At 36.9% G+C, this 27,809-nt stretch overlaps 2 protein-coding genes across 3 annotated transcripts; one reads left to right on the top strand and one right to left on the bottom strand.

The window, feature by feature from the left end:
• Nucleotides 1–14,185: 14,185 nt before the first annotated feature.
• ccb (central complex broad) lies at nt 14,186–15,407 on the top strand. The gene is made up of 2 exons (XM_020942292.2): nt 14,186–14,841; nt 14,922–15,407. The coding sequence occupies exons 1-2, from the start codon at nt 14,310–14,312 to the stop codon at nt 15,140–15,142; spliced, it is 753 nt and encodes a 250-aa protein (XP_020797951.2). The 5' UTR covers nt 14,186–14,309; the 3' UTR covers nt 15,143–15,407.
• A 4,283-nt stretch (nt 15,408–19,690) lies between these two features.
• Nucleotides 19,691–23,445, bottom strand: LOC110175967 (uncharacterized). Of its 2 annotated transcripts, none has more exons than XM_020942160.2 (7): nt 23,295–23,445; nt 22,708–23,229; nt 22,527–22,640; nt 21,843–22,460; nt 21,064–21,720; nt 20,646–20,990; nt 19,691–20,576 (listed from the first exon to the last, which is right to left on the bottom strand). In XM_020942160.2, the coding sequence occupies exons 1-7, from the start codon at nt 23,319–23,321 to the stop codon at nt 19,905–19,907; spliced, it is 2,955 nt and encodes a 984-aa protein (XP_020797819.2). In that variant the 5' UTR covers nt 23,322–23,445; the 3' UTR covers nt 19,691–19,904. The 2 variants fall into 2 exon arrangements, with proteins under 2 accessions (XP_020797819.2, XP_086695288.1); XM_086839162.1 differs by having other exon boundaries at nt 22,527–22,643.
• Between the last annotated feature and the right edge of the window lie 4,364 nt (nt 23,446–27,809).

Raw genomic sequence — 27,809 nt, forward strand, 5'->3', positions numbered from 1 at the left:
ATTATAACTAAGCCACAAAAATATTATTAGTATTTCAATACGAAAGTTTTAGTTTTTAATAGGTAAATATTTTTGCATATTGGGTTAAATTCATTAAAACTTAGATTTTCTTTTAATTTTTTAGAATTTGTTTACTCCTTTTAAAATTTAAAAGGACAACGGTACGTATACGTGATTTTCTTTATCGGTTGGGGCGATATTACGTATACGTAATTTTGGGTGTTGGATTTTAAAATTTAAATATCAATAACTTAGGCAAAAAATCTTTAATTTCAATTCGGAAACCTTTCCTATGCTAGTTTTTATCAGGTTAATAAATTTGCATACTCAATTAAAAATTTAAATTTTTGCCGATTTTTGACAAATTTAAAGTTGTAAAGGAATAAATGAAACTATAAACCAGTTCCATAATAAATCACTGAAAGTAAGACTATTTTTAGATATTTAATGAAAAGATTATCCGAAGTCTGAAGGACAACGGTACGTATACGTAATATTCTATGTTGGTTGGGGTGATATTACGTATACGTAATTTTTTTTTTTTTTAATTTCAAAAATTTGTTTTTTTATAGTATATAGGGTATAGTTAGATCGACTGGACTGTTAATGCTGACAAAGAATATATATGGTTTATAGGGTCGAAAATGATTATAAATGTAATACCCTACAATCGTATAATTAGCCTAGAGTTTTCAGAATACATTTTTTAATATCTATAATCTATAATGTAAAATTTAGTAGATAAATCTATATCTATGTTTATAACAGTATTTGCAATAAATCGAAATTTTGTGTGAGATGTTGATTTAAATTGAACAGATAGAGAGACAAACAAAGCAAAAATTTTTGGATAAATTTGAGAAGTAATATACAATAATATCTGAACAAGGACGCTGTGTAACTATATCTCTTAGAATCCTGAATAACTTATATACTTTCCCTACCAAGGAGTATAACAAACAGGCCAGGACTCACTGAAGGGGGGGAGGAAAATGCTTGGTGATGGCGACAGGACATTCAGCCAAAAGGATCCATAGCTATGTAGTGCGTCATTTATGCGGGCCTATAAGCACTCTGGGGGAGGGAACAGAGATGTGTGAGGGGCGACCGGCTTGCTCAGGTAAATAAGTTGCACTTTAAAGCAAACAAAACCCCAAAAGCAACCTTCCCGCTCACCGCTTTCCTCCATTTTCCCCCCCGCACATCAACATTGGCCAAACAAAATGGCTTCTGTCCCCACATATGTGTGTGTGTGTGGGTTGTGTGTGTGTGTTTGCTAGTGTGTCCCCGGACTGCTAGTTCCAGAGCCTGTAAATGTCATTGGCAGACACAGACGAAAATATTTTAATAACTACCCAAATTCGTTTTGTTCCAGCAAATGTTTTCATTAGCAGCAAAAGCAAAAACAAGAACAAACAAAAAAAAAAGAAAAATCATAGAACAAATATGAGGGAAATAGAAGCTGATGATAACAACCAACCAAGTGGAGTCATAGAAAGAAAAAGAGCTGAGAAAAAACAAAGGGCGAAAAATAAATGGAAAGTTTTCGGTGGCATCCACAGCCAATTAAGTTGAAGATCGAGCAGGCCCTCAAGTAACTCCACAAACAATTGTGCTTGAAAAGTGCTGGGGACTTTAAGGCCAGAGATTCTTAAATATTTAACTACTTTTACCATAAAATGGAAAACGAGACCAAAGTTTTCCCCATTGATCTCTGGGGAGTCGTAAAGAACAAAGACGAACGTTTTTCAGCAATTGGAAATGTTTAGCTCTCAGAAATGTCAAAGGTAATTTGCATAAAGATGAATGTTTTTGATTCCTTTTAATATTGGTGTATAATAAGTATAAATGCTTGAAATATTCACATAGGTAAATATACATTTTCAGGCGTTTTAAGATCAATTTTATACAATCTTATATGTTATCCAAATGAAAAGTATATATGGCTTTCGTTTTGTAGTTCAACTTACCTGTTTATTGAGTTTTAAAAGACTTACAATTCCCTATCATTGTTTTCCATGGCTTTCCAAAGTAGTATTGATAGATAGATAGATTTGATAGATTTGATAGATTTGATAGATTTGATAGATTTGATAGATTTGATAGATTTGATAGATTTGATAGATTTGATAGATTTGATAGATTTGATAGATTTGATAGATTTGATAGATTTGATAGATTTGATAGATTTGATAGATTTGATAGATTTGATAGATTTGATAGATTTGATAGATTTGATAGATTTGATAGATTTGATAGATTTGATAGATTTGATAGATTTGATAGATTTGATAGATTTGATAGATTTGATAGATTTGATAGATTTGATAGATTTGATAGATTTGATAGATTTGATAGATTTGATAGATTTGATAGATTTGATAGATTTGATAGATTTGATAGATTTGATAGATTTGATAGATTTGATAGATTTGATAGATTTGATAGATTTGATAGATTTGATAGATTTGATAGATTTGATAGATTTGATAGATTTGATAGATTTGATAGATTTGATAGATTTGATAGATTTGATAGATTTGATAGATTTGATAGATTTGATAGATTTGATAGATTTGATAGATTTGATAGATTTGATAGATTTGATAGATTTGATAGATTTGATAGATTTGATAGATTTGATAGATTTGATAGATTTGATAGATTTGATAGATTTGATAGATTTGATAGATTTGATAGATTTGATAGATTTGATAGATTTGATAGATTTGATAGATTTGATAGATTTGATAGATTTGATAGATTTGATAGATTTGATAGATTTGATAGATTTGATAGATTTGATAGATTTGATAGATTTGATAGATTTGATAGATTTGAAGAGATAGATTTGATAGATTTGATAGATTTGATAGATTTGAAGATAGATTTGATAGATTTGATAGATTTGATAGATTTGATAGATTTGATAGATTTGATAGATTTGATAGATTTGATAGATTTGATAGATTTGATAGATTTGATAGATTTGATAGATTTGATAGATTTGATAGATTTGATAGATTTGATAGATTTGATAGATTTGATAGATTTGATAGATTTGATAGATTTGATAGATTTGATAGATTTGATAGATTTGATAGATTTGATAGATTTGATAGATTTGATAGATTTGATAGATTTGATAGATTTGATAGATTTGATAGATTTGATAGATTTGATAGATTTGATAGATTTGATAGATTTGATAGATTTGATAGATTTGATAGATTTGATAGATTTGATAGATTTGATAGATTTGATAAGATTTGATAGATTTGATAGATTTGATAGATTTGATAGATTTGATAGATTTGATAGATTTGATAGATTTGATAGATTTGATAGATTTGATAGATTTGATAGATTTGATAGATTTGATAGATTTGATAGATTTGATAGATTTGATAGATTTGATAGATTTGATAGATTTGATAGATTTGATAGATTTGATAGATTTGATAGATTTGATAGATTTGATAGATTTGATAGATTTGATAGATTTGATAGATTTGATAGATTTGATAGATTTGATAGATTTGATAGATTTGATAGATTTGATAGATTTGATAGATTTGATAGATTTGATAGATAGATTTGATAGATTTGATAGATTTGATAGATTTGATAGATTTGATAGATTTGATAGATTTGATAGATTTGATAGATTTGATAGATTTGATAGATTTGATAGATTTGATAGATTTGATAGATTTGATAGATTTGATAGATTTGATAGATTTGTAAGATTTGATAGATTTGATAGATTTGATAGATTTGATAGATTTGATAGATTTGATAGATTTGATAGATTTGATAGATTTGATAGATTTGATAGATTTGATAGATTTGATAGATTTAATAGATTTGATAGATTTGATAGATTTGATAGATTTGATAGATTTGATAGATTTGATAGATTTGATAGATTTGATAGATTTGATAGATTTGATAGATTTGATAGATTTGATAGATTTGATAGATTTGATAGATTTGATAGATTTGATAGATTTGATAGATTTGATAGATTTGATAGATTTGATAGATTTGATAGATTTGATAGATTTGATAGATTTGATAGATTTGATAGATTTGATAGATTTGATAGATTTGATAGATTTGATAGATTTGATAGATTTGATAGATTTGATAGATTTGATAGATTTGATAGATTTGATAGATTTGATAGATTTGATAGATTTGATAGATTTGATAGATTTGATAGATTTGATAGATTTGATAGATTTGATAGATTTGATAGATTTGATAGATTTGATAGATTTGATAGATTTGATAGATTTGATAGATTTGATAGATTTGATAGATTTGATAGATTTGATAGATTTGATAGATTTGATAGATTTGATAGATTTGATAGATTTGATAGATTTGATATATTTATAGAATGCGTATATTGTCATCTTACCGATGATCGATTTTCAATTTATTTGCAAACTACAAGAGTATATAAACTTCGGCTTCCCCAAGTTAGTTTCCTTTCCTGTTTTTCCTTGAAACTTGTTCCCATTTAAAGCACACTAAACCCCATCCCATCCATTAGTCGACACTAAGTGGGATGACCAATATGATTAACCCCTCTTAGCCAGCTCTAAAACTGCGTAGCGCAGATGGGTTAAGGGAGACATCGCTCTGGCAACGTGTACAAGGAAAAACCCACATTGTTATTATTTTTAAAAGCGATTTTCGCAACCGGCACGCAGCTGGGCTCGTTAAAAGCACAAACAACAACACAACGACAACAACCAACAATGGGGGGGAGGAAACAGGGAAAATCCAGAGGGAAGGGGGGAGAAAAGCCGCGGCTTGGGGGCTGCATAACCCCATACACACACACACACACATGCAGGGGGACATGGAAAGCAGTTAGTACCGCGGTGTATACACATAAGTCATTTATTGAAAATCCACTGCAGCAAGCAGCAGGAAAAGCGGAAAAACAGGAACAGGAACGGCAGCAGCAGCAGCAGCGGACATCCAAAGTATGACAAACAATAGCCAAATGGGTTTTTCCTACAACAACAATTTTTCAATATGCTCCAGCCAAAATGACCAAAAGAACGCCCCGAAAAACCCAACCGAAAACGGGGCACCGAAAAATACCAAAAGCATACACTAGGAAAAGGGGTGGCCAGCACAACGGAAGGGGTGTCGCAATTCCTCGTTATTGTTTGCATACCCTGTAAAAAGTTGGCAGAGCTTTATGAGACTTAAAACCAAGATATTATATGTTATATATTATCTAAAAAATATTAATTCTAGAGCTTGAGGATATCTCACAGATGTTCTTAATGATAGCTAGGCTTTACTTTTTTAAATTGATATATGTATATTTTCTTCTAAAATGCTTTCAATTTAAATTTAAAATTCTCATGCAATTGTATTGTTTTAGGTATTTTTAATATTTTAACAATTACTTACTACTGGGTACTAGGAACGTCTAGGTATTTCCCTATTTTTCCTCACATTATTGCCATTATTGCGCATTGTGGCTCTGCAGCAGCTCGGTCCTGTCCTTCTCTCTGCCCCCCATTTTTCCGACCCCCAAAAAATACACACACACTCACACCCAGAGAGAGAAAGAGAGAGAAAGAGGCGGAGGTCCAAGGCTAAGGACATTCATAGGTCGATTGTCGCTGCCATTAAGTGTGCATAAATGTGACAAAAACAACAATAAAAAAAAATGGATAAGAATGGGTATTCAAATGATTTTGAGTGAATTTCAAATGCCCTTTCTTTTTAAGGGAAAAATATAACAAAGCTAAAGAGAAGGGAAATACTTAAATACCCAGCAAATGTATGATAAATTTAAGCAGAAATATATACAAATATACTTTAAGAATTTTAATTTTTGAAAATTAATTTTAAAGATCCAAAGACTGCATTTAGAAAACTAATTCCTTTTAAAATGCCAGTCTCTCTCTGCTTCAACACTATTTATATAGTATCCTATTAATTCCATTTTTTAAATTCATATATATTACTTATAATTAAAACATTAAAAACCTAATAATACAATTATTCTTAAGCTCAACTCCTAGCTTAACAAAATTTTCGTACAATCGCCAGGAAAGAAATATCAGCTCGTTGCGATAACTCTTTTGTGCATTTGTTTATTTGTTGCGTATCCTGCCAGCTGCTGTCCAGACAGCACTTTCAAATATTCAGAAGCCCAGGGCAGGGGAGGGGCCCACCAGGCCAAAACCTTTAAATAAAAATTGCCGGAAATACATTTTAACCAGGAGAAGAGAATGTGTGTGGTGTGTGGTGTGTGGTGCAGGAGGAGGGGAAGCCTTAAAAAAATATGTATGGGGAACATGGTCATCGAGACTCAACGGTATTGTGACAGGTTATCGATATTGTCGCAAGCTCGAATGGCTGACAATCGAGTGGCGGTCTCGAATTGGTCAATTACTTAACTGCCAGCGAAATCGGCTAGCTTGATTGGATTGTACTCTAGAGCGAGCCATTTTAGTGGTACGTGGTCTTTCTGCCCATGAAATCAGTTGAAACAGAACATGATCTAATTGGGAAGGAAATATAGGAAACAAGAAAGGAAGCCTATACACCCTTGCAGTTGAAATTCGATCACTAGGAATTAATACTATATAAACTATATATATTTATGTTAAAAAACAACAACGGAATGCCTGCTTTTTCTCATCATTCACCTATACATATTATATTTACAATTTTACATTCGCAATTTTGTATTTTCCTCTATTTTTAAATGTCGTTTGTATGGCAACTATATGATATAGTCGTCCGATTTTCAAAAAATTTTACACAAAATTCTAGATTAATATATATTGGCTATATATGTATCAAATTTTATGAAAATCTGTTGAAAGCTATAAAAGTTAAAACAGATTTTCTTAAAATTTTTCGATCGTTCCTATTTTTATAACTTTTCAAGTTTTTAAATATATATATATATATAGTCCCCTGATTCGCCATGCTCCGACTTATATATTAGTAAAATTATGTAGAAGAAAAACTCCATAGTTTTATTCAAATAGCTTGCTCCATGTTCCAAAACAAATCTCGCACATATGTGCATATGATTCCCAACTGGTTCTAACATCCCCGGAACAAAGTGACTTCTGCCAGCCAAGCCTCAGAAATGTGTTGTTACAAAAGTTACAAGTCATTGTTTATTAGTGTTCATAGATAGTTACAGATCATACATCAATACTAAGTGGTCATATGTTGATACTTACTGATCAGAGTTACTTCCTGTTCAAAGTTACTTACTGTTCATAAATACTTACTGATCACAGTAACTTTATGGTCATAGCTACGTACTGTTTAGAGTTACTTATTGGTCATAGTTACTTACTGTTCAGAGTTAATTACTAATCATAGCTATTTGCTGATCATTGTTACTTTCTGATCATAGTTACTTACTGGTCATAGATACTTACTGATCATATTTAATTACTGATCATATATATTTACTGATCATAGAGAGCAAAAGCTTATTTTATTTGTTATATAAATGATTCTTATTTTATATATTATAATTATTATGTTTGTTGAACTTAAAATATATATATTAAAAGGTACCTGAAACACAGCTAAATTTGAATAGGAAACTGATAAATAACAAATTAATCTGAATAATTATATACAAGTGTATATAATATAATAAAGTATAATACAAGTTTCTTTGACTTGAATAATCTGTTAATCATCTCATAAGAAACGTGAAATAAAAGACTTTTTGCTGAGAAACTGCCTGGCATTATTGAGACAAAGGACTGACTTTGGTTGGACTTTTGTATTCAAGTCCTGTGACTTGAGAAAACTCGATGGCCTCGAGCGGGTATCGACTAAGGCGGTTTCCGGTTCAAAATTAAACATAATCATGTGCAACATGTGCCGTTTTGGCCTCCGCAACCCCGCAATGCTGTTGATATTTGGCCAAAAGCAAAGAGGATCGGAGGCGGGCCAGGAGGTAGCGGCAGCAGCAGCAGCAAAAAGGAGCAGCAGTCACAGGAGCAGCAGCAGCAGCAGCAGCGGCTTGCAAAGTTTGCATAGCAAACAATGTGCACTTCTGGCAACACACACACACACCCTGTACACCCATAGAGACACACACACATAGAGACTACTGTTCGTTAGAGTGGCAAATCAAACAATCCCCCCCGAATGCCGCCCAATGAATATGTTTATGCCAGTTGGCATTGCAATAACTTCATAAATATGCAGCACTGCAGACAGCAGACTGCAGACGGCAATCGAAGCTACTGAATTTAAATTCAAACTGCGGCAACAAAGACGGATTTAAGAACAATGCAATTATGATTCAGCTGTCAATTAAATGGCAAATTTACAGCACTTCAAGTGCAGCAACAGCAAGAGCAACAGCAGCAACAGCAGCAACAGCAGCAGCAGCAGCAACAGCAGCAACAGCAGCAACATCAGCAACATCTGAATGGAATACAAATAAAATGGAATAAAAATCATAAAAATATCGATAAAGCAAGCACAAAAATTTATTGCAGAAACATATACACACTGGGAAAATCGACGGAGTTTGAGCAGTTGAGCCCTGACAGTTCGACTGTGGCTTCTTTATATATAATATGTGTACATATATGGCTTCTTGATACTCTTGCCAAAGTGTTTAATATTCTTCATATTTTATAAATATTTGTAAAATTATGAAATTAATTTTGAATTTTTTTCTTTGATTGCTCGCTGAAAGGGGGTAGCATATAAAACGTTTTCAAGATGTTATTTATTAATTATAACACTTGATTTTGCTTAGTTCTATAATGATAGTAAAGCTATGAATTTTGAACTGTGTAATATATAAAATTAAAATAGGTTTGACTTAAGAAAACTTGGCATTTAAATTAGAATATTTATGCTAAAATTGAATAGTAATTCATCACAAAACAGTCAAGATTTTAAATAGAGAATTAAGAATTCATTATTTATTTACATTTAAAAGATATGACATCACAGGTTTTTCCATTATTGTATATGTATATATACATATTTGTAGCTTATATATTTATCATTTAAAGCTCATATAAAAATCTGAGAACATATAAAAATCTGAGAACAAAAGCCTTATTTATCCACACCCAAAATATTAGTAAGGAAAATCCCTTCATGAGAGTATATCTTTATTCGTCTCTGTCCCATTTTCCTTCAGCTGGTGTGTTGGAAAATACTCGTAAATAAAGTATTTTCCCCTCGCTTTTCTTGCCATGCCCTTGGTTTTCCTTCGGTTGAGGCCAGCGGCAAAACGATGACGAGCTGACGATGTCGTTGTAAATACCATAAAGAAAATCGTTGCCGACGTGCGGCGCACCGTCCTTGTGTCTGTGTGTCCTGTGTGTCCTGTCTGGAGTTGGAGGCCAGAAAGGAACGGAAAAGGAGCAACTGCAACTGCAACTGCGACTGCCACTGCTGGCCAGAAGGAAGCCCTGCGAAAAGTTATTTATTGGAATTGTGTAATAAATGTGACCGAAAGTGCACTCGACGTAAACGAAATATGGCAGAGCGCCCCTTAAAGTTCCAAGTTCCCAGAATTAGGAGGCAGCCGCTGAGTGGAGATGCAAATGAACCAGGACATGGACATGTTTGGACTCACGTTATCCTGCGAGTGTCTTGCGGTGTTTTCCTCTTGGAGAGGAGGGGGGCCATATCCTTGCCAGCAAGAGATCTTCATTATCCGAGGGCTTCCATTTCAATTTGCTTCTCATCTGTCAGGGCAAGTCCTGAATGTGCAAAGGAAGATGCGTGGATCTCATGATGAGAACGAGATGAGTTGGTACAGCTTCCTTGAGAAATATTTTATTCCTACAATATTCAAGTAGAAATATTTATAAACAAGAAAGGAAGCTAACTTCGGCACGCCGAAGTTTATATACCCTTGCAGATAGAACTTCTATGAATAGGAATCCATACAATATAAATTATATATATTTGTGTTAAAAAACAATGAAGTAATACCTGCTTTCATTTCATTCACCTATACATATTATATTTGCAGTTTTACATTCACTGATTTGCATTTTTCCTCCACATCAAACGATCGTTTGTATGGCACCTATATGATATAGTCGTCCGATTTTCATGAAATTTGCCACAAAATTTAAGACTTATATAAAATGGCTATACCTCAAATTTGATGAAAATCAGCTGAAAACTAAAAAAGTTATAAATTTAATTGTATTAATTTCTCGATCGTTCCTATGGGAGCTATATGATATAGTAGTCCGATTTTTATAAAATTTCGTACAAAATTGAAGAGTATAGTAAAATGGCTATATCTCAAATTTGATTCAATTCTATTGAAAACTGAAAAAGTTAAAATTTTTTTTGTAAAAATTTTCCGGTCATTCCTATGGCAGCTATATGATATAGTCGTCCGATCCGGCCCGTTCAGACATATATACGAGTGAGAGTATATAAAAGGCTAACTACAAAGTTTCATTCAGATAGCTTCAAAACTGAGAGACTAGTTTGCGTAGAAACGGACAGACGGACAGACGGACAGACGGACAGACGGACGGACGGACAGACGGACAGACGGACAGACGGACAGACGGACAGACGGACATGGCTAGATCGACTCGGCTGTTGATCCTGATCAAGAATATATATACTTTATATAGTCGGAGGTGCCTCCTTCACTGCGTTGCAAACTTCTGACTGAAATTATAATACCCTGCAAGGGTATAAAAATAAGCAAGCCTTCAGCAATCAAATGAATAAAAAGAATTGCTTTGGGCTGACCCTCGTCAATCCATCAATAAATACGTGCTTATGTAAGCTAATAATCCTGTGCAAAACTGAGATGTCACGCGTGATTACCCAACGTCCTGGCAGGACATTTCATGAACCTGTCACAAGGATGCTATGCAACCATTTTGTATGATCGCGCGGACAGCCGGAGAGCTATACATATACGATTATGAGGACTACGTGATCGCTGAGAATTGGGGAAAGGATAATGGTGCAGGTGCAGGAGCAGGTGCTGGGGTCAAGTCAACGCAAATTGCATCTGCATGTGAATAGTCATATATATAATATAACCATAAATTGTGACCAAGCCAAGACAAGGACAAGGAAGTCAGTGGAAAGCATATTTTAGTTTTCCAGTTCTGACAATTTGGAGAAATTTTAGCCAATTTCAGGGGGAAGATTTTCCTAAAATTTGGTTTACTATAAGATTGAAATATTATAGAATATAAGAGATTATTTACATTAAAATATTATATAGGTTTCATTTACAAGTTAAACCTTAAAGACGTCAGAAATAATGAAGTAATATTACAAACCAATAAGCTTTTGGCTAAGAATACAAGTCTTGTGGTCTTGTTAATATCCAAAAACATAATTAATACAATAAGGATTTAATTTAATGTACATATAATATTCAAAAAACAACCATTGCCATATTAATTTGCTATTAAAAATGGTATTATTTCCATGAGAAACTTTAAACAATGCCGAAATTCGGACAATAAAATGAGGCTTATGTATTTAAATACAATTTTTTATTGTTGTTGTTGTGGTATTGTTAATCCATGTCTCGGCCATTATTGTTTTTTGGTTTTATTATTATTTTGCCAACGGCACCACTGACCGGCCACCCACTCGTTCAGGAGGTCCTTAAAGCTACTCCTCGTTCCACATTCGTCTGCTATATATATATACATATATGTACACACACAGGTGCAAGTTGCTTTGTCCCGAAAATTTCCATCGATTTGATTTATATGGAAAATATTTAAATTTTATTGCCAGCTTGCATATGGCCCAGACAGACGGACAGATGGACGAACAGAGCAGGACCCCAGGAGGCTTAAGTGAGATCGATAGTTATAGTTCCACACACACACACATACACCATCCTTTCCCCCCAAAAGGAAAGTGGGGAAAACAGCCAAGGGTTGTGTAGAGAGATAATTTATGCAGATTTCGGTAATATTGAAAACGAAATTTAAATGCAAACAAGGGAAAGTGTTGGTAAAGCCTGCAACGCAACGCAACGTAACGTGTAACCTAAGCCCTCACCTGTTTTTCCATCCTCTTTTTCAACCTCCCACCCCCTCTCCCACATACATTTGTTTTTGCTTGTTTTGTGGAAAATGGGAAATGGTAAAGGTCCTTCGAATCTTGAGCACGACTCCTGGGATGCAGCTAATCAGATGCTCGGGATGGAGCAAAGTTCTAACATTTTGTTTTTATTATGTCGCCCAAGCAAGAACACAAATACAAAGAAAAAAAAAAAGAAAAGGAGCGGAAAATGGGAAATGGAAAACGGGAAAGGGACCGGGACCGGGACCGGGGCGTGGGCGGCCTGTCAGAAATTATGTTGATTGTTTGCTCTAGCCAAGGAAATAATTAAGCAAGACGTGCCAGCCAGCAAACGGAGACACCGACAAGAAACTCTGCCACTTTTCGCTGGCGCCAAGTCAAAAAAAATATATATATATTTTTGTGCAAACAAAAATATTAAATATATACATACATATACATATTTAAGTGCACAGTAAAGAAAATTGTATAGTTTATAAGTTAGAGATATATATATCTGTACTTTTGGAGGGTATTATAATTTGAGTGAGAAGCTTGAAACTAAGTTAAGGAATCATTTCCGATCCTATAAATCATATATATTCTTGATCAGCATTACCAGGAGAATATTTTAGGCTTAGTTATAATTAATTTCCGATTCAAATATATAATTTATTTACAAACTAAGACTTTTCAAAGTTAGTTTCCTTTCTTGTTTTAAATATTCTTTACCAAACTGTATAATTGTCTAAATATTTCTTTATTAGGCAAATATTAAATTCAGGAATTTTTTAAGGAAAGTTTTTCAGTTCTTGTTTAGTAGCAAAATAAAAGAAAAGTTACAATATAGATATCTTAATGACATCAAAAAAGAGCTATAAAACAAACCTTAATAAGAAATATGGCATACAATTTAAGACTCTATTTAGATGGAGCTCAAGGTTTAAAAATCGTTATATATATTATAAAAAAATTCTATTGTTATAGTAATCAAATTATTTTGCTTTTTATTTTCCATATACTCAGAAATTCATCAACTAAAAGATATAAATTTATTGAATAACTTCTAAAAGTCCAACATATTTCTCCCGCTGCATATATCTATCGCAATGCCGTGCAAAAAACTCCAAAATTCCAAATTGTCAACAGCTTTTTGTGACTCACTGTGCGTATATATATAAACATATATATAATATAAATTTATATATATAAAGTACCGGTTTTTCTTGGCCGTTCCATTTTAAGTAATCTAATTAGTCAGCCACTTGGAGCTGCAGTTTTGATTTACATTTGGAGCTGCCGGCACTGGAAATTAGCCAGCCCAAAAAGGAAGTTGTCCTTGGTTTTTTTCAACACCAACGCAATGGAAATTTCTTGTGCCTTTGGAAATTCATTTAGAGTGCGCAGAAAAAAATATTGTACTAATTTCCGCACAAAATTGATCGGTGACCGCTCATCTCTGTCTCTCTCTCGTTTGGCATTCAAATCGGCCATTATTTTGGTTCGTTTTCGGTTCATTTTATCGCATTTCATTAGCGACACACAAACGGCTTTTCCAATTTCCCATTCGTTCGTTTTTCATGTTCATTTCTATTTAGTTTGTTCGCCTTGCATTTTCTAAAAGCCCCGCCAGCATTGGCATTTGCATTCACGCCCCCGGGAGGGGCTACGTGGTCCACTGCTTCCACAGGGATTTAATTTATTTATTGCGTATACGCCGTGGTGGCAATCGAAGCACTGGCCTTTGTCCTGATCGCTGCCTTTGTTTGACGCAAAGCTGGCCAAATATTTGACATTTGAAAAGCGGCGGCGGGGAATTCCTCATCCTTGATGAGCGATAAGCCTTGTCTCGCCAGGACCATGAATAAATTATTTGTGACTTTTGGGGGGCTGCCTGGTTCCGACTATCGTTCCCTTGAGGCAAGAAAATATCATAACATAGGAAAATATAGAAAAATTGTTAAAAATCTTTGGCAATAATATGGTATTTATACTCCTAAAGTTTCCATTGGTTTTTATTAAGATTTGTTCTATATTCGTTAAGTACAGGCTAAACTAAGAAGAGCATTTAATAATTTGTAAATATTCTAGCAAGCTTTGCTTTTTACATTCTCTACATCAATGTTCGTTTGGAAACATAAGTTCAGTAACATTTGGTCTCTCGCCAGTGGCACTTGTTTTACTTTGAGCATATTTCTAAAGTCTAAAAAAATTAATCTATCTAAAATTTATAACCGAAACTATTTATAATGGAGACTGAATTATTGAAGATCAACAAGGAAGAGCAGAAGGAGGCACTGATCTCTTTGGTGCCTCGTAATCTACCGAATATTTACACCACCTCTGAGCTATTCCGTTCGCTAATTATGTGGACCAACCCCATAATGGATGTGCTCACCTGGCAGGTGCCATTTGTAACCAGTTCCTGGCTGATTCTTGGCCTGGTCACCATCTATATTCTGGCCAGTATTAGTCTGCCCAGCCTGGTGGGCCTGGTGGGACTGATCCTCATGGGCATGGTCATGCTCTATGCAGCAATTAAGCGCGTTGAGCCATACCAGGAGTTGGAGTCCAACGAGATCCTGGCCAAGATTAGAGTGCCAACGGAGGTGGTAGACCTGGTGGCCGACAGGGTGACCATTTGGATTAACCGCTGGATGGCCACCGGGATGTACGTGATCTTTGGCCAGGATTATCGTCCCAGTGTCCTGGTGTCTCTGGCTGCCTTCTATATTACCATGATGTGCGCCTTCTTTGGCAGCTCCACAATGATTATGATTGGTTAGTAGAGGGGCAATATCAATGGTTATTTTCTATTTAAATTATAGATTTATTTGCAATATTTTCCCCCTTAAATTTAGCTTATTGCTTTGCTTTCATTTTGCCTTTATTGTGTCTACATTGGCACCACTTCAATCAGTTGATTTGGCCGCAACGTAAGCAGTTCAAGAAGCAGAATTTCCTACAACTTAGTGAAGAAGAACTTGATGTACAGGAGGAGATACCCCTTAAAATGGAGGAGATTATTCCAGATAAAGTAGAAAATAAAGAAACCCAACACCCGGAGGTCAGCAGTATTTAAAAAAAGGTCAGGATAGGGAGCAGCAGCAGCAATTCAAGAAAACAAAATCAAACAAACAATCAAACAAAAGCAACCTAACAAATATTTCAGGAGCAGCAGCAACAAGAGAGAAACTAAACCAACTCATAAAAGCAATTTAAAAACACTTAATTTCAATTTTAAATTACTTCGTTTTATTTTTACCTTGTTAAATGCAGTGGACTTTAAAAAATGTTCAAATTGCAATCACTTCCCATCATATGTTAATAAACAAAAACACTAAACACTAAAACTAATTTTGTGATATTATTTAAATTAACTCAAGCATTTGAAGATTGTTTTTATATTCTAGGAAATGTATTATTTTTAATTAATAGCGAACAATAACAATATAATATAGCAAGAAAAGAAGATAGCATCATTAAGCCGATGTAAAGCATCCAAAGAAGTATTACTAGGAAATTTTTTAATTTATTGATAGATTTTTCTATTTTTATATACATTTCTCTCTTTCTGTTATCAAATTCTATTTCTCTTTTTCTCCCTCTCGTCCTTCCTTTCTTTCTATATTTTTCAGTATGTTCATATTTCTCTGTGCTTCTCTAGGGATCTCATTCTCTCTATCTCCTCTGCCTATGTCTCTCTCTCTCTCTCTCTAAATTGTAATAAAGATATATACAAACCTATACTCAAAATTAAGAGCCTAACTTACTTATAAATTATTCACGAATACCGATTTTTATCCAATTTTTGGTCCATTATTAAACTTTTGCTGGATAAAATTCAGTTCAAAAGCTTGCAAGTCAGTAAAGAAGTAATTTCCGGTCATAAAAAGTATATATATTCTTGATCCTTCCGTCTGTCCGTGTCTCCTTAAAATATCCTCTAAGTTTTAAAGTTATTTAAATTAATCAACAACTATATCCTATAGCTGCCATAGGAATGGTCATTAAATGTAAAGGAAAATGCAAAACTGTGAATGTAAAACTATAAATTTAATATGTATCGATGAAAGTAATAAAAGTAGGTATTACTTTGTATTACTTTTTTAACATAAATATATATAATTTATATTCTATAAATTATTAATGATCGAATTGCAATTTGCAATGGTATACAAATTTTGGCTGGCGGAAGTTGGTTTCGGTTCATATAATATCATTATATTGTAATTGCAGTGAATAGCTTACTCTCGCCATCTCTTTCAGTATGCCGCTATAAGCCTCTGTCTCTCGCTCTCTCTCTTACTCACAATATCTATTGGTATGTCTGCCTCCCTCTGTTGCAGCTCTAGAGATGGCGCTTATGCTCTATCTCTCTCTCTGTTGCAGCTCTGGAGGTAGCTCTTTCCCTCTCGCTCTCTTTCTCTGTTCTCTTCACTCGGGAACTATAAATAGAGGTGCTTCGGTCGCCGCGAGCTCAGTCTGTCCTAGGGGTACCTAGTGTTAACATCAATAGTGATAGTGATTACCCTTCGACCTCAAATTTATGATAAGATGTATATAACATATATATATTAACTCACCAGGAATATAACTCTACACCTAAAGGAATCAAGGAATGACGAAAAATAACGTGTCCTCAAGTTCGGTAAGTCTTTACTATGACATATTATATCATATATGTATATAGATAATATAGGCGAGATCAGGCCTAGGTCTAGAATCAGATGTGTTAGCTATGAATTTATTTTCCTATTAATTTTATAATTTTCTTATTGCCGTAAATCCAATTCACAATTTTTTATTTAAAGTGATACAGCAATTTGTATTAAGAATACCTACAAGCAAATGCTCAAAGTTAACTTCTTATTTTAATTATAAATTATATATTATATTATATACATATTAATTTATTTATATATATTTAAATTTATAATATTTTATATATTTATATATATATATATATATATATATATATATATAATATATTATATACATAAATAAATATAAATATAAAATATATAAATATATATATAATTAAAACTTTAATCAAATCGTACTTTGGCAGCACTAGAATCAGGTTTAGAAATATCATTATATCTTTACCACATTTAATAAATTTTCTTTAAATATTGCAAAACTCTAAAATGAATCTATATTGAAATTACATCAAATTTGCATCTTTACAATCATTTAGTTTTTGAAGTGCAAAATCGACACAGCAAAAAGCTATTAACTATAAAACACAAAAGATATAGTAAGTAATGGTGCTTGTTAAATTCTATTCCACTCAATTTGTATCCCCAAAAAAATATATAGCCAGAGATATTAGCCAGATATTGTGTGAGATTCGGTCGTTGAGGAATTTAATTAAAGTCTCGTGTTCCTGTTCCTGTTCCTGTTCCTTGGGTTCCATGGGTTCTTCGAAGCGATAAACATCGCGACCAGAACGTGACAAACGACGATGAAGTTGAAGGCGGCAAGCAAACAAAGATACGGCCCAGCGATGTGTCTTGTGGCAATGGGGGGCGGGGGGCGTGGCAGCTTCGGCCTTTGCAGTGTGGTTAATCATTAAAGGCACCCCCCTTTGGGCCACCCCCCCTTGTGCTGTGTGACTCAAGACGGTCAGATTTATTCAGGGAAATCCCTGCGGCTCACAGGGGCATTAAAAATTTAGTGACCTCACACAGCACAGGAAGTGCACGAAAATCGAAAGGCGACAGGAAGTGGGTTCAAGGGGTGAAGGGGATTCGGGGGTTGCGGGTTGGGTGCTGCGAATGCAGGTCCTTTCCTTCTTGCAATTTGCACTCAATTGCAATTTCCGTTTGCCGCTACCATTTGCTACGTGGCTGCTACGTGCAGAAGCAAGTTGCCTCCACTTCCACCCACCACCTCTTGCCACCTGTCTCGCCCCTCCCCCCTTGCAACCCATTTTCCACCACCGCCCCCTCCCTGCCTACGTGCTAAACGCGGCAGCAATACGCGCAGAAATTTGTTTTGCCATTTTGTTTAGTTGTTTCTGCCACCTCCTCAGCCCCGCCCTCAACTCCAACTTGTTGTTTTTTAAATATCAATATAAAACGTGACAGAATGGACTTTTGCCTCGACAAAGCTCAGGAAGCACACTAAGGATGGCCGACACTGCGAGAAAAGTCGAAGCCGAAAGATAAGCAAGGAAAGCTGACAAACTTCTCAACCGAAATTGCTTCGTTGTGACATATAACAAATATGAATACTTATTAGTTCTACTTATATTTCCCTGAATTTCCATATAATTTTCCAACTTATTTAGCTCACATTTCTTCGAGTGCAGCGTTTAAGGCCAACCTGGCGAGCTGGGAACAGAAATTCAGTAAGCGGTTTAACTGCTCAGCGATGGGCAGGCATAAGTAGTAGGCGGTGGCGGTGGCGGTGGCCACCAGGTCGATTGGGTGTCCGGGGCTCACGCATTATAATCCGTTTATGGACGACATCGTGTCACCCCCCTTTTGGGCAAATCCAAGGAAACCAGAGAGAGAGAGAGAGAGCTCCAATCTCAAGGAGGCACCTTGCCGACTTAGCCGAATTTCCGCATCCTTAAACCAACGGATTAGGTTACCCGAAATCGAGGGATACAGGCAAAAGTATAAGCTATATATACAAGCTATATATACAATATATCTTTTAAACATTTCAAAAGTTAAAGGTGTGCCTTAATATTACAAACTATTATAATGCTTCTTTTAATACAATTGCAAGAAAGTTTTACAGATTCAATTTAAGGGTTTTAAGTTTCAAAGACACTTCTTTTAATGTAATTACAATAAAGCCTGTATTTTATACAGATTTACTGAAAAGCTTTCAAAGTTCATAGATACCAAAATACTTTAGGTTTTGTTTTAACTAAAAACAATATGTTATATCTAAAATGTAGCTCCAATTAAATTTTATTACATTTTTAATCAATTAAAACAAACAAGTTAAATTACATTTGTTTTGCCTTAAGAACCTTTCTCAATACAAGATGATATCTCTCCGTAAAACCCTACTATATCATTCCGTTGAACTTTAATTTTGTTTGCGTAAAGGACCTTTGCCCATTGAATCCTTTCCTTGGACAGGCATATGCGGATCCATATCCTTATCCGGGAGATCCCCTTTTTGAGGGCCTTGGGGTCGCTTCTCCTTCAGTTTTGGCCAAATGGACTGCTTTGAAAAGGGACTCGGCATTATGGCGATTTGAATGGCGTTGGCGGTGGAAAATCAGACTGCTGCCATCACATCAGTGAGGTTTCCATGGCTGCTCATTGTGTGCATAAATGCTGGAAATATGGGGAGGGGGAAGGGGACAGAAGTGAAAGCCTGGGGCGGCGGTGAAAATTGCATTCAGTGAGTGTTTTATGGCCATATTTGGTACTCCAACAACGACTCCAACTGCGACTGCGACTGCTTTATGAATGCATAATTTTATTATGCACAACAAATTCTATTTACAACGCGACACGTAGCGTAGAACGGTTCATGGAGCGCCTAATGCGAGGGCAGTTTCATCAATTTAGCAAACAAAATTCAATATATAAAACAGTTTGACTTTATTTCTGCTCGTGTTGTGTATAATCAAATTTAAATGTAATTTGAGATCTTAAAATTCGTTCCAATGCATACATTTATTCATTAAAGTTTTACGTATATAAATTTAATAGGAAGCAGTTGTTTCATTTTAACATTAGGTATAGAATCTGATGGCATCTGGGTATACATTACATAGAAATTTGCAAGTTTAAATTTGCCAAAATTGTCAAGTATATGAAAATTGAAAACATTTGGTACAAGGATATGCCTACATTTTGTTTCCTTCGCTCTTAGTTCTGCGGATAATTCCTTCTTTCCCACAAATTGCGCCTTATTGGCGGTTGCTTTACTTCGATAGGTTTTTTTGAAACCGTGAGATCTGCCACTGCATCTAGGAATTGGCTACGACGGCGTCCTTTTCTTGAACCCAAGCTAGGAAATTCGTCCTGCGACTCCACTGGTATCTCGGCAGACTTTGTTGGATCACCTCTTCCTGCTGGTAGTATTGCATTAGAGGTTTCCTTAGCGCCGTACTTTCCTGAATTTCGGAATAGTAGAAATTTCAAGGCGCTTTCCTGTTCATATATTGTCGTTGCAGGTTGACCTGTAACTTGTAGGTTTCCAAAATATTTAATCTCACACGGTTTGCCCTCAAGATCAGCATTAGGGCCAGTTGAAGTTGGTCCATTTGGGGCTAGGGAATTTACTCTTTTTTCCTCAGCCTCCAATTTCATAGCACGGGCTTTCTCCTTCTTTTTTTGCTTCCTCTTCTGCTGTTTTGCCTTCTTCGCAGCCGATTTCTTGGCATCCACATGATCCTTCTCCTCACCAGCAGTCTCGTCCTTAGTTTCCGGAGGAGATGCTTCCGCCACAGAATCTTCCAGCAATGCAAACATATTTCCGGCTATCAACTTCGATCCCGGCTGCTGCTGCTTGCTGCTTTGTATTGAATGCTTTTTATCCTGGAGACCAAATGTTATATTATCACATTGCGGGCTGCCTGGAATCTTTTTATCATTTAGAGTACTCACGAGTTTATGTTGTGAAACTTGCAGAGCCTGCAAACTGCCACTTAGATTTGCTGATGGATCCTTTTGAGCTCCAGCCTCGGCTTGGCCGCCACTTGACTTGGCCAATTCCTTGCCATAGCGCTCCATGTTTCGCAGAATCTGTTTGGGTTGAAAGGTTGACTCGGTGTCCCCGACATTTGTTTGATTTCCGAAGGTAGTCTTCGAGAATCTATTCTCATTGTATCGCTGCGAAGGTTTGAAGACATTCGCATTTACCGAAATGCTTTTCTTGACCAAAGATGGTCTGGTAGGTGGCCGGGTGCCCAAAGGTGGCCAGGAACTGGTCTCGTCATTGATTCCCTTTGGCTTAAATGTAAATGGAATAATAATTTCAAGGATTAAGGGAAGATATGACTTGATAATAGCGTGTGGCACTTACCTCCGGACCTGGTAGCGGAGCTGTGCCTACCGCTTTCGGTTCACGGCGCGGAGAAATCTTCGCCAGAGTTGCCTTCTTGGCAATTTTTATAGTGTCTAGGCCAGTCGGTTTAAGTAAATCGTTATCCGGCTGCTTAGACACGGTTATGTCTTCGGAAGTCTGATCACAAATGGGATCAGGCTGTTCGATGCAGAGTTCTTCCTGCAACAAGATCGGCACAGCGACCGGATGTTCAATGCAGGGTTCTTCCTGCAACAATATCGGTGAAGACGATACAAATTCCTCCTGCAGCAAAGTCGAAGGTGAAAATAATATAGACTGTTGAGACGATGCAGATTCCTCCTGCAGCAAAGTCGAAGGTGAGAATAATATAGACTGCGGAGACGATATAGATTCCTCCTGCAGCAAAGTTGGAGTTGAAAATGATATAGGCCGCGGGGACACGAATTCCTCCGGCACCAAAGTTCGAGCTGAAGATGTTGACTCATCCAGTGATTCGTGAATCTCCAATTGGCTTTCGACCACCTCCTCCGTCTGTGTATCTTTATCCTCTAAAACACACAGCACTCCATCACATAATGGACGTGCTCGTGGTACGGTGTGTCGAAGCCAAAAGCGATTCCGTCGTCGTCGTGGCAGGGGATTTCTGTAAAAACACTACAGAAAACCAGTGTTATTACATGCATTCTATAAATGGACTTAGCTTAACAATTGTCTAAAGCATTATGCGAAAGCGAATATGATGTAAGGCAAGCATATTTGATTTTTCTCTATCTTACGCCTCTGATGAGCTGAGTAAGCTCACTCAGCACTTCATCCGCACAGCGACGTCTCTCCGGAACAGCACTGTTCCCGTGGGACATCTCGATGTCAATCGTTAGCTTGTTATGGGTTCTGGTTGCTTGAACTCCGGCTCCCAGATTGATCTCGACCACTTCGGGTGGAGTCTCGGCCTCAACTACTTGGGGCACTTGCGTCGCTTCCACCTCTTGTTGTGGTGCCGGAACAGGAAGTGGTACTTGCATCGGCATAGCATTGGGTGCTGCCACGACCTGTGGTGCCCTCGGGACCCTCGACGCTCTCAGATCTTGTTGAGCTGGCTGGCTTGGCAGCGGGATCTGCAGCTGCTGCGATGAACAAGATGGAGAAATTATTTGCAGCTGATGCGATGAACAGGATGGAGAAATTATTTGCTGCGATTGATGAGATTGGGGCAAGATCTGCTGCTGTTGCGGCTGCAGCATGACATCCTGATGCTGTCGCTGTGATGGATACATTGGCATCAGAAAAACCTGCTGCTGCTGCTGCTGCTGCTGATGCTGCTGCGGCTGGTGCGTGGGACAAGCCGGAGGCATTACCACCTGTGATTGATATGATTGAGTCAAGATCTGCTGCTGCTAAAAGGGATGAGATAGCAATGTGACTGGCTGCTGCTGCTGCGGGAATTAGAATGGCGACATTACCTGCTGCGAGTGATAGGATTGAGGCAAGATGTGCTGCTGCTGCAGGCGGTGATGCGTGGGACATGCCGGAGGCATCACCACCTGTGATTGATAAGACTGAGGCAAGATTTGCTGCTGCTAAGAGGGATGAGATAGCAATATAACGCTGCTTGGACTGTGAGAATTAGAATGGCGATATTACCTGCTGCGATTGATAAGATTGAGTTAAGATTTGCTGCTGCTGCTGCTGCCGCTGCTGATATAAAATTGATGGTGGCATTGCTGACTGTTGCAATGAACAGGATGAAGTCAACTGCTGCTGCTGCGGCTGCTGCAATGAACAGGATGAATTCATGTGCTGTTGTTGCTGCCCCAGCTGGGCGGCCATGGGATATTGTGGCACGTGCTGCTGCTGCAGCTGCAGCTGCCGCTGTTGTTGTTGCTGAAGCGGAGCATGATGTGGCTGCCCCATCCATCCCGCCCAAGGTCGTCTTTGTAGCCTGGCGTTGAACCAACAACCATTTTGGTAGTAGCCCGGCGTGGAGCCAAAATTCACGGGACTCCGCGGAATTCTCGGTCCATGCAATTGAAAACACGGCCTTGGAGGAGAGCGATAAGGCCCATGGCGAAACCAGCCACTGGGCCGTGCAAAATCCCGTTCTTGGCAATGCGCAGGCGCATGGAACGGCGTCGGCGGTGGGCTTGCGTACGGGTAAATCGGTCTCTGGAAGTAAATATCAATAGTTTCATACCTGCGCACAATAACAACCACATTATATGCCAATTTACATGTGAATATTTCGGGCAGAAACTCATTGTTTGCAATTTTTTTTTTTTTTCTGCTCACAAATCAAAAATTCACAAAACTTTTGTAGAAAAAAAAAAAACGGAAGTAGAGATGTTAGTGTTCTGGCACGCGGCGTGGTTAGCTTTAGGGACGTTACTGACGTCAAGTTCTAAAACATATCGATAACATATATTTTTAAAGCAAAATGCTACTATGTTTTTAAGGAAAATTTATACATATTTAGTAATGAAAATAGTAAATGTATGTTTCTAATATATGCAGGAGAATACATAATTAACAAGAGAACTTGTTCTTCCTTATTGTGCGATTAAAAGATTTTGATGCACAAACTTTTTACCATCATTTTGTTATCGGAATGTTTGATCTATTTTATTCTTTTTTAATATTAATCAGGGTGTTATGTATGTCTGATATATGTTCAAATGGCTTAGAAATAAAGTAAAAGCAGCTATTTCTGTTAAAAAATATTTTTTTCAATTATTTTTGTTTCAATTCCAATTGTCCCAAATTCCTTTTCATTGCGCTTTTATATCAATTTTAATTTCATTAAATATTTTCATAATAACCATATTTTAGACATATTTTGAATAGAAGAATCTTTGAAAAAATATAAATGTTTTCAACCACTTTTCGATCACAAAAACAATGCGTTTTCCAATTATCACAAAAACCATGCTTTTTTTTCAACTATCGCACGACAATTAGCGATAGTACTATACGATAGCACCTCGCTGCCCATGTGATTGTAATTAATATTTGCATTTCAATTGCATTTTCGCTGGTTGGCAGTAAACCTGGGCTTTGTGGCCAATGGCCAAATATTTGCATCCGTCCACCCACGCCCCCAATTATCACATATGGCGGGACATTAGTTAAACATTTAACCGCCCATATGTATTTTAATAACTATTTCGGCACCCGCAAAAACAATTTCCCAATTTGCAGCTCTCCACCCACCGCCCTTTCCTGTTAATTGTGCAAGTTTAGTGGGCGTGGTCGATTACTTGTTTATTGGCCAACTCAACCCAAGCAAATGCGAGGCTCGAATTGGATTTACAATTGTATTGAAGCTTTACACGGCGAGAAAAGAATATTTCACAATATTTATTCTGTATGTATATGTATATATGTATTTATATATGATTGTAACTTTATTTCATTGTATTATTGTTGAATTGTTGGAATAATGGTAAACGACCGCATATTCTCGGTGTTATGGAAGTCCCATGTGAATCCACGTTGTCCCTATGAAATGGTCCATCTGAATCAGGAGAGATAATTCGCCAGTACAAGGTGCAGTGCGTCCTGGCCAAAATCCATAATGCTGGCCTTGATTTCCTGTGCAGCCTAAAAATTTATTGGAAATTTTTCTCTCCGTGAAGGCTCCTTTCTATGGGCATCTGGTTATGGCAACCCGGCGATGATTGCTTCCCTCAGGGCCCCCGGCATCGACATTGACATGGTCCAGTGCGTATAAATCAACAGCTGCAGCAGGTTTTTCTCCACCCCAAAGGGAGAATGGAGACGGATGAATGAGAAGGATGTAAAGGGACGATGGGAGGCTCTTGGACAAAAGTCGGGGACAGCGGGTTAAAATCTTTTCAAGTGGTCAACGCTCGCAAATCCCTGTCCCTGGTATCCCAGCATCCCAGCTTCCCAGCATCCCAGTGAGTCCCGGCCTCCCAGCAGCATCCCGTATACATCCCGCATCCTTGTGCCTTTGCGGTTGAATTAAGTCAAACAAAAGGCACTGAAGAGTGCTGGGGTATGTAGAGCTCTGCTTAGATTACGCATACGCCGTGTTGAGCAGTCGCTCCCCCGGTGAGTGGAGACTAGGGGATGAGGTCTCCGGCTCCATCTCAGGCTCGGGAATGAGGTCGAAAAAAAAAAGAAAGTGCAACTCATATGCAGAAAGAGACTGGAGCAGGAGCAGGAGCAGGAGCCGGAGCAGGAGTAACGAAAAAGGGCAAACGCAAAATGTAAATGGGTCTTTCACAAAATGAATATTAAATTGCAAGTCCTACTCGAGGAGAAGTAGAAAATGTGGGCGGAGCTGTGCAGCTTAGCCAAAGGGTGTTAGACATGTCTGAGCCGACATTACACACATGGCCGAAGCGGGGTTTTTGGCTTAGAAGCCTTTTCTTGCACAGGCTTTGATTTCAAGTGGGTTTTGGGTTAGGAGGGTTTTCCGTATCTAAGTCCTGTATTCCCCCAAATAATTCAGATTCTTTTGTGACCGTATGGAATATGATTATCGCTGGGAAATCGCACACCCTGTCGTCGGGAAAGGGATTACAATAAACATTTTTTGGCAAATAATACATCAAGTTCCCAGCATCAGTCTGGATTTCCACCTAATGAGCTCATTGGCACGTCAATCTCTGACGCGATTACGCCCCCGGAAAGTTGCTCCTTCAACAATACATAATCCCAATTAGATGCCGCCGCAAAACCCGACTAATTAGCATTGACGGAATCTCGAATATCCGACGTCTAAAAAAGGCGTGGGGAATTTTGTGCAGCTTCCTGGAAAACCCAACAAGCTCACCTTCCTTCCCACCCTTCCGGAGGCATCCTTGTCATATGACATGGCATATGCATTGTTTTCAAAATGATTTGCGGCTCTAATTTCTTGCACAGAGACGGAGGCGCAACACTCGAGGAGAGGGGATTCTCGCAGTACTTACTTTGTCGTCGCATCTTATTTTTGTGGCTTTCGCTGCACAACTTGAACAGTTCCTCCTCCAGTTGCAGCTCTTCCTAGGGGCCAGGCTCTGTAGTATCCCCGTCCCTGTCACCGATAGCCACAAAGTGTGCAGCAAGTAAGAGGCTGCCACAAACCGCATGCCGCTCCAGCCTTGGCATCGTCTTTGGATGAGAATACACTTGGACCAAGAACTCATGTTAGTTCACTTTTTTGTTGGAAAAAAAAATATATTAAAAATATGTTTTAAAATTACCGAAATGTTAAGCTAATTTTTAAGCTTCTTAACTCCATAAATGCTAAATTTGCATGCTAATGCATACTAAGAATGCTATTTCCGGTGTATGCCTTTTTCTGCTCCGCTCGCTATTCGTTCTGTGTGTGTGTGTTTCTTTAGTTGAGGCGCCAAAACAAAGCAGAAACTTCGCTTGGTTCAACATTTCAACTGCTTGGAAATTTATTCATTCCCATACTCATTCCCATACCCATATCCATACCCATACCCATTCACATTCACATTCACATTTCCTTTTCCCCCGTTAAGGCACTCGTACTCGTTGTATATCCTGGCATCTCCGGCTCCTTCTGTCGTTTTGTATTTGAGCATTTTGGTATTTGAAGTCCTCCCATGCTGCTCTCCTTCGCACAAAAACTTTGTCGAGCAAATAAGTAAATTTTTAATTGAAACTCACATGTAAAGAGTCGCACCAGCATAGAGCGTTTTGTCAGTGGCAAAATTTGATAATTCAAATGGCATAGAACGTTTAATAATTGATGTCGCTCACACCTTCACCTTCGTCCTGTCTCTGGCTCTGGCTCTAGCCCCGGCAGAATTTAATTTCTCTTGTCGAAATCAATTAAAATGCCTTTCAAAATTTATCACCTGCAAAAATGGACGATTTGCGAAATTGGACTGTAAGCCAGTCCTTCGTCTCCTTCAATTTACTCTCTGGCCAACTTCGAATGGAAAGTTCCTTCTCCTTTTCGGCCAAGTTAACAAATCTTTTTACTTTTTTTTTTTCGTTTTTTGCTGTTTTTTGTGCTTTCTCCGCCTGCTTCGCCAGAAGTTGGGGTTAGTTGTGTACTGAAGTCGAAAGTTTTTCAAACACATGCCGGGCGAAAGAAGGGCTGAAGTTCGGCTTGAAGTAGGGACAAATATTTTTCAGCAAGTTTCAAATTTTGTTGTAGCCTCGTTGAGCATCGAATGCAACTAAGTAAATGCAACCTGCAAGACATAGTTCTGAGAATTTTAGTTGGGCTTCAAATAATACGGAAACAAGAAAGGAAGTTACCTCTGGCAGGCCGACGAGTGTAGATATACCCAAACTAAAAATCTTTTTCGGTTAAATTAAAAAAATAACACTAAGACGAGAGCCATAAAACATTTATATATGAGTCAAAACAAAAATATTTTCCTGATTTTCTAGGATATTACTTATAAGAGCGATCGACTGCATAATGATTTAGTTAATTGATTTTTCTAGTTTAGCTTAAAAATTGTGCAAATTCTTTAAAAAGAAATTCAAATCTTTTTTATTAAATTAAAATAAGTTTTAATTAAAAGAACACAAATATTAAAGTTTCCGGTTGCTCCATACAAGACATTTATATCTTGCCTGGAAATACTTTAGTGAATATAATAAATACTATTTTAAAAGTTTATTTTCTATTATTTCCATAAGGGGAAAAGAATATTTAATTTAAAAAAAATATAACTATCTATTGATTTCGGTTTTCTTGCTTTTAAAATCAGCGTTGACTATAAGTGAACTGATTGCAGGACGTTGTAATG

Source organism: Drosophila serrata, unplaced genomic scaffold (genome assembly GCF_035046125.1).
Source record: "Drosophila serrata isolate PLE 108 unplaced genomic scaffold, ASM3504612v1 contig_362, whole genome shotgun sequence".
NCBI classification, from domain to species: Eukaryota; Metazoa; Arthropoda; class Insecta; order Diptera; family Drosophilidae; genus Drosophila; species Drosophila serrata.